The sequence below is a fragment of the Styela clava genome, chromosome 14 (assembly GCF_964204865.1).
Source record: "Styela clava chromosome 14, kaStyClav1.hap1.2, whole genome shotgun sequence".
Classification (NCBI taxonomy): Eukaryota; Metazoa; Chordata; class Ascidiacea; order Stolidobranchia; family Styelidae; genus Styela; species Styela clava.
The window spans coordinates 18,675,725-18,683,656 of record NC_135263.1 but is presented as its reverse complement, the minus strand read 5'-3'; the positions used below and the strand labels follow the sequence as shown (position 1 = coordinate 18,683,656).

Sequence of the window (7,932 nt, the reverse complement as noted above, 5' to 3'; positions counted from 1 at the left end):
TTGATCAAATTCAGTCTATGCATGAATGGATCAGTGATTTCTAGATGCAGTAATGGGACAAATATCGGCCGACACAGTAAAATGATCAAACTTTCATTGAAGGGTTTAGATCAGGGTTCGGCACACTACGGCCCGCGGGCCGGATCCGTTTAAATGATTGATATGATAAATGATCCGATTCATTTAAATGATCAGTCTTCGCGCACTGCCTGAAATTTAACTGAAATCTTGGTGAAAAAATTTTAATCATTGGCCATTCATTTGGTTTTAAACTTTCTAATAATACGTGCGGCCCGCCAATAACTTGCAACCTTTAATTTTGGCCCGCGAACGAGAAAAGTTTGCCGACTTCTGGTTTAGACTTTAGAGTCAGTGAAGATATACAGTCACCCCAATTCAAATCCTCCACCCACTGCCTGATCTAAACCCTTCGATGAAAGTTTGATCATTTTACTGTGTCGGCCGATATTTGTCCCATTACTGCATCTAGAAATCACTGATACATTCATGCATAGACTGAATTCGATCAAATATATCAAGGTATTAAATATAATTGGCTTCATAACTGCAAACTCTCCCTTTAACAACCAAACACTGCGATAATCCTAGGTGCTGGAAGAGCAACTCAAAAATACGATTTCCACTCCCTCCACTTTCCTATTCTCGATCCGCTAATCTGTCTCCCTCGCACATCTGCTTCACATCCCTATCTTCGACCCACCGTCCGATCTCCCTCAACATTCCTATACTCGACTCACTGTCCTATTTTTCCCAACCTTCCTATCCCCTTAAACCTTTTTATCCTCGACTCATGGCCCTATCTCCTTTTTTCTATCCTCGATCCACTGCACTATCTGCCTCAAACTTCCCATCCTCAACCCACTGTCCGACCTCCCTCAACTCACTCACCTTCAGCCCACGGTTCTATACTACTCAGTACTTAACCTAACGGCGCTATAATCACGACTCGATCGTCAAAATAAACTTTACCATCTTGCGACTAACTTCCATGTGTTATACTGGTCGACAATGCCATTGAGATGATTCAATCGTACGTCGACAAAACATGATTGACGTCATTTGTAAATGTAGGCTGGAATCTCAATTGGTTATCAATAACCATAAGGTTTGGAGTCACTATCTTTAAAATTTTAACAGGTCATTCGATATCGACATATCTGAGTTCCTTTTCATCAACTCATTCAATGTCGCTTGTATTTCCGTGCAAGGCAAAACGATGGTCTTGGCACTCTTGGTCTTTTTCAACGAATGTCCTGCCATATCCTGCATTTTTTAATCCAACTCAGATAGGTGTATATACAAATTTCTTTTGCGTGGCTGAGAAGGCTGAAAAGTCAAAAATATATGTCTCCCAGTGAGTGTAATCCCTTCCAAACTATTTTTAAGCCATGAAATGTGGCGTTGCCAACTGCCCTTTAATTCAGCGTATACTCCCAAAATTGAACTTATCTTATCTGCAACTTAATGAAGTTGCAAAGGACGCAGTTCGTACGTAATCTTTGGCATCACTTTTACTATAAAATGTTGAAGAAAAATACTTTATACGTACCAGAGCACTATTGCTTATTTCGGATCAGCATCATATTGTCACAATTGAGTAACTTATATACCTAACGAACACAATCAACTGCGCTAAACCAGACGTATCCGTGGATTCATCCAATTGCAAAGCGTAATTTCCTCCTTTGACTATATCAATCAGTTGGCACCTAATATCTTGACCCATTTCGCTGATACGTCGGCGAATGGTAAATACAGACATTGATATTTCTTTATTTCCTTAGTTACCTTGTCTCCATTCATAATTTGACTAAATGCAATAGTTTTGATTAGTGTTTCTGGTGTGTGGTTTTTCATCTTTTGTGATTAAATATGCCACTTCATACAATGCCTTTTGAGATTTTTCTAAGATTGTGAGATACTTTGTCATTGTTTTCTTTTCGCCTAACAATTCCTTCTCTGAAACCAAGCTTTATAATTTTTTCGCTGTACTTCCGCTTATAAGGATGGTTTGAGTGATGTATTTCTATCCGATGAGGGTGAGGAGATGAGTCTTTTGTCGGGCGTTGATCCCCACTGATTGAAGACGCAAAGATGTCTGAAGGTGCATGCGGTGTTCTGTTCTCACTTAATTTCTCTTTTGTATCTTCCGCTCGCGGCTTTTTTCGAGTATTCTTCAGTTTGTCAACATTATTTGTGACTAAAACTACCTTTAAAATTTTTAACCCCGCTAAATTTTGAATTTAACCAAGAATATCTTACAATAACAAATGTAACAGCATCCCAACTATTTAATTTAGAATGGACAAATCTCATCTTCTGTCTTTATCAAGCAATTCCACACGACTACTGCTAACCTCGCATTGCTACGAAACAATACAATTGTCTACCTACGTATAGTAAGATAATACCAATTAACAATGCAAACATCTACGTCAGGGTGGTCCAAGGTTGTGGGCTCCACGGGCCACAAAATTATTTTGGCATTGGTCGCGGGCCATAATAGTATCAAGAATAGGTAAACAGTGCAATACAAAACTAGCACTTCTATTGTGTAAACACATAGGCAGTGATGAGCTGTAGCCGGAACCCACCGGAACGGGGTTCCGGTTGTTGGACTTTTAATTGCATTTGCGTTCCGGTTGTTGAAATAAAATTATGTCATAGAAAGTCTAGTTCTAGTACATCTTGTAAACTTACTTATTAACTTACGTCTTGTTACGCCATAACTTTTTTTACATTACAGCAGACGAATATTTAGTGCCAGCAATAACGTGTAATGGATGTTTCGCCGACCTCTGACCCCGTGAAATTTCATCCTATACCTTTCTAATAAACACATTCGTATTGAATTGGTATAAATATTCTTGTAATTTTGATCAGACATATACCAGATAATTTCTTCATATTTCATTGTAGTCCTTCGGCTCTATCTCAGTACAGACAAAAATTTGTGGTAGCGTCCGCGTCATGTTGTAAATATATATTACATTTTCACAAACTAGCTGCGTTCCGGTTGTTACGATTCTCCCAGCTCGACTACTTAGGGCCTCTAAAACTGGAAAAGGCGTGATCCGGCCCTGGACAGGTTATAATGAGCTTTTGAATTATAGGAACCTTCATTGCCGCTGCTTCAGGATACTAGTAAGTTCATAACATTATGACGTGAGAACATAGAAGAGACCTAAGTACAGTCGGTGTGTTAGTAAGAAGCTTAATTAACACTGTTCTGCTTAGAGTGGCTGAGTGTGGTGCAACTACCGTACCGATATCCCGGAATCGGTATTCAGGCATTTAGCCATTAGGAATATTGAAGTAACGGTGCACTACTACAATTTTAAATACTGGTATGTATAAAAAAACAAATATCCGAATTACTGACAACTGACGTTTTTCAAGTATTAAACATACAGAAAAATGCCACTTAATCGTTAAACGACTGACCGTTTTTAACAGTAATGCTGTTATAAAAAGCCAGCTGTTCAACGTTTAAGTGGCGTTTCACCGTTACTGAATTGAAGTTACGGTGAGATGCTATTTAAAATATTTAATGATTGATATTTTTCAACAGTATCTTTGTTGGAAAAAAGCCAGTCGTTTAACGTTTAAATGGCATTTCACCTTTACTCTTTGAAGTCACTGTGAAATGCTATGTAAAATAAGTCATGACAGACCGTCTTTAACAGTAATACTGTTAAAAATCGCCAGTCCTAAAACGTTTAAATAGCATTTCACCGTAACTTCAATACCATTAATACCCGATTTTACTGAAAGCATCAGTTTGGGTTAATACAGTGATTAACTCTATTTAGTTGTGGGCGTATAATAAATCAAGGAAAAGGAGAACCACAGAAATTGTCAAAGATGAGTTTTTAATAGTGTTTAAGTGCTTAATGAAATGATTGGATTGGCCAGGCGCTTCAGACCTTAATATTCGCCGGTTGAAATGTATTTTGCTTGTTTTTCTTTCTCAAGCATTATCCTAAATGTTTATAGGCATCGGAAATATTTTTAAAAAATATGAAAATAAATCATAATTTGGCCTTGCATGAGTAATTGATACTGAAACTTACTTTCAATTTCAGATAACACGGAATACTTGTTAGTTACATCCATGTTATTACATTTTATATATAGGGCACCAAAGTCTTGCTTCTTTAGAGCCTCTAAAGGCCATGATCCGGCACTGCTTATTAGGGCAGGAGTGTCGGCTGTTACAAAGGCACTAGCTACGTCGTCTTTATGCTACAGCTAGAGTTCTAACAATTACGGACGATAGTTGAAAGTGCTTAACAGTACCAATACTGTAATTTTAGCTAACAAGTTATTGGGTTTTGTTGCAAATAACTTAACAATAAACACGATATGTGAAAGACAAAAACCAGGTCATTGACTTGTGAAGTGATACATGGGCATTCCCTCGCATTCCCACTCGAACTCCCAAACTCCGTTAAAGTCATGTTCAGTAACATAGCAGGTTCGAGAAGCAGGTTTGAAATGTAAGTCACTTGGTTGTTTGAACGGGCATTTAATTCTGGTTTTTAAAACTCCGTTTGCTGAAAATACTTCCAGATGACCACCTCCGTGGTGTGCTACAAGTAAATTTCCATTGACATCAAAATCCATTCCATCTGGTCTCCCAACATTCATTGGATTGTCGTAATCAGCTAAAATAGCAATATTTGATAATTTTATTTGGATTCGTGAATTCTGTATTCCACTCTTGCTACATATTTATTATTAAAATCATTCTTAGGTGGATAGCGTTTTCAATGATGTTCTATCAAATTTTACTACATCTGACATAATTTATTATTCACAAGAATAAATTTGTACTTAACATTTATAAGGGTGGAAATAGTCCAGGCCACACGAACCCTTTTTTCAGAGTCTAGATAAGAAAGTACACATACCTTTTGGTAACGTTGCCCAAACCCTTCTGTTAGATAATTTACCGGACGACACAACATCAAATGCAATAATGCTTCTGGTCATTGTCTCAGCAACAAGCAGCAAATTGTCGTGGATAGCAATACCATTACAAAACCTAAATGTTTCATCCATTGCAACTGGAATTGTGTTTCCTTTTTCAAGAAAGTATAAACGGCCGGAAGGTTTCTTAAATAAAATTCAATAAAATATAATTTTGAATATTCAAAAAGTCGCCAGTAACAGAAATAATTGGTCACGATTCTGAATATATGGTTTTTTGAAGTTCTGCCGTAATATTAAAATGATATAATATGAGTACACGCCTGTACATTTCAATATAAATAATATCCCAAAAAGTGTTATATATATGCCTGAAATATTGATGTTCTGTCTCCGGCTGAAGGTGCAGTGCAATTGGACTTCCGGGACCTGTTACCCAAAGATTTCCATCTTTATCAAAGACGAGATCATTACAACCATTCAGGGCATTCCTCGAGCTGTCGACTTTGCTCAACTGCGGAAACACCAATAGCAATATTACGTGGTATACACTTACTGTTTTTTAATCGTGTTTTCTCAACTGACGACTCACTTGTTGGCATTTGCCGTCTCCGGGTGAATACTTTAGTACAGTGTTTTTCAACCTTTTTCGAGCCAAGGCACACTTTTTTCAGTGAGAGAGTCCCGCGGCACACCACCAGCTGAAAATATGGCGAAAATACCTAATATTCACAATATATATAAGTGTTATATTGTAAATATAAGATTTTTAACATTGAAGAAAGATGTTGAATTGGACATCTTGTATAGTAATCAAATAAAAACAAAGACAAAAAAAATCGCCACCAGATGCTGCCACGGTCTGATATAGAACAGTACCACACGATTACTCTACCGGACGCTACACCGCATAGGCACACAACTTGGAGAATTTCCCACGGCACCCCTGACAATATTTAACGGCACACCGGTGTGCCGCGGCACCCCGGTTGAAAAACACTGCTTTAGTATACCGAATCTCATACAAGCTATCCAAATATTCCCATTTTTGTCAGATTGGCACCCAGATTCCACATCATCGTCAAATAGAGGCGTGCATACGACCTTGTGTTCACCAGCATCTAAATTTACTTTATGTAAATTTCCGGCAATCTTGTCCAAAAACTGAGATGCTTCTTCGACCCTGGGGCAAAAATACAGAAGTAAGCTAGCTGCGCTTGAAACGTAAATACTTTGGTTTCATGTTCAGGTATTTATGCGGGCAAGACTTCTATTTATATGACTAATTTTCACTAACAAATAATGCTTACCTTCCATCTTTCAAAGTTGACATGGGTGCCACCGCGTACAAGTCTCCCTTTGTATTGAAGACAGGCCCTTCAGATCCGTCGAGACCATCGCAGATTTTTTTAAATTTCAGTTCAATTGTGACGGCCATATTGCAATTTGTCACTGACGAATCACGATAAATTTAACGACTTGCTTTCCTTTGTACCTTTTCTTAACTAAAGTAATATGAACTGTATACAAAGGAGTCCTAAAACGCAATTGGATTGCGCACGAAGCAAATATGCACAAATTAGGTTATGCATTCACATAGTCTACTTGCAGCAGAGTAGAACAGAAAAGATTAAATATTTACCCGAGACAGTTATTTGTCGTTCTTCTTGTCATGTCCGAAAAGCCTCATGTTATCGCGTCCCACATTGTCAATACATGCTTGATGTTTCCCTTTTTCTACGGTACCACAAAATGCTGAGTAATTCAGCACTTAACATGTGACGACTATGATTCGATTGTTTGTCTGGCGTACTGCGAACGGCAATCGACAAGAAACATTTCGCCATGTCATAATGGAATTAACTGCCAACTTGTGGCGGCATTTCAGATGATATGATCACCAGAGTGAAATTGAACTTTTTTTTCATATGGTGGTATTTCGCGTGGGATTCTTGATACGTTTTGTAGCTATCCTACCCATTTCCAGGTTATTTTATGTATAAGATAACGGTACGGAATAGTCTTTTAAGAAGTTACATAATATTTTTATAAGCGACATAGTCCTTCTAGCTAGGATGAGGAGAGTGATATAAAGAGTTTCAACCTGAAAACCAAAAAACATAAATATATGCAAAACGTTCTTTGTACGAACGTCATAGAAAGAGAATTTTGCCTCTTAGGAGAGACGCAGTCCGTATGAAGGGGCGTTGCTCGTTACGATGAAGTCCACGTCACACGCAAGTCAATGAACCCAACTCTTCCGGTCGGTAACTGGATAATAACTTGTCCGTTCAAATGAGCCATATATATATTGCGCTGTAGATTTTACCGATGAAGAATTGTGGGCGCCCATGTTAAAACACGTGACAATTGCGTCACAATGCAAAGGTGTTGCTGTGCAAATGATACAAGATAGAATAAGTGGCTCGGGTATGCTACATATGTATAACCAAAATATAGTTTATGTTCAAGGAACGGAGGGATCCATTTTACTGTGTCGTAATCCTATTCATAGCCCCAAGACCGACATAGTAAATCAATTCGCTGTTCTTGTTACTTCGATAACATCTATTTAACATATTTCGAAGCTAAATTTATAAGTAATGTCTTCATTTTTCCTTTGACAAACAACGCCATTTCACTTGTATCTTGGAGGACCATTCACCATTCCATCTTGAGCATAAGAAACGTTTCTAACCACAGTAAGATAAATGCTAGAGAAGGTAGAAACGTGGTCTCCCGTGCTTGGCGTTGTTCCTTTCCATTCGACGAAAACATTTGTTTCGGGGAAAACGACATCACCAGTCTAAATGCGAACGAAATATATCGTTTTAAACAAAATAAAGTAAATTGCTTATTAGAGAAAGTATCATAGAAACCTCGCAGAGGAGAGTCACCTCAACTTCTGAGTGTGCGCGACATTGCTTTAAAGGTGGGTTATCACGCAAACATTTTTGTAGCAAATTTGATTCTATATAA

General features: G+C 38.0%; 1 protein-coding gene across 5 annotated transcripts; it reads right to left on the bottom strand.

Annotated features, from left to right (window-relative positions):
• Positions 1-3,746: 3,746 nt before the first annotated feature.
• Positions 3,747-6,446, bottom strand: LOC144432104 (diisopropyl-fluorophosphatase-like). 5 transcript variants are annotated; one of them, XM_078120181.1, is made up of 4 exons: positions 6,264-6,446; positions 5,967-6,136; positions 5,546-5,654; positions 4,883-5,467 (listed from the first exon to the last, which is right to left on the bottom strand). In XM_078120181.1, the coding sequence occupies exons 1-3, from the start codon at positions 6,389-6,391 to the stop codon at positions 5,593-5,595; spliced, it is 360 nt and encodes a 119-aa protein (XP_077976307.1). In that variant the 5' UTR covers positions 6,392-6,446; the 3' UTR covers positions 4,883-5,467; positions 5,546-5,592. The 5 variants fall into 5 exon arrangements, with proteins under 5 accessions (XP_077976304.1, XP_077976303.1, XP_077976307.1 ...); XM_078120178.1 differs by lacking the exon at positions 6,264-6,446 and adding an exon at positions 3,747-4,688 and having other exon boundaries at positions 4,935-5,654; positions 5,967-6,049; XM_078120177.1 differs by lacking the exons at positions 5,967-6,136; positions 6,264-6,446 and adding an exon at positions 3,747-4,688 and having other exon boundaries at positions 4,935-5,467; positions 5,546-5,828.
• Between the last annotated feature and the right edge of the window lie 1,486 nt (positions 6,447-7,932).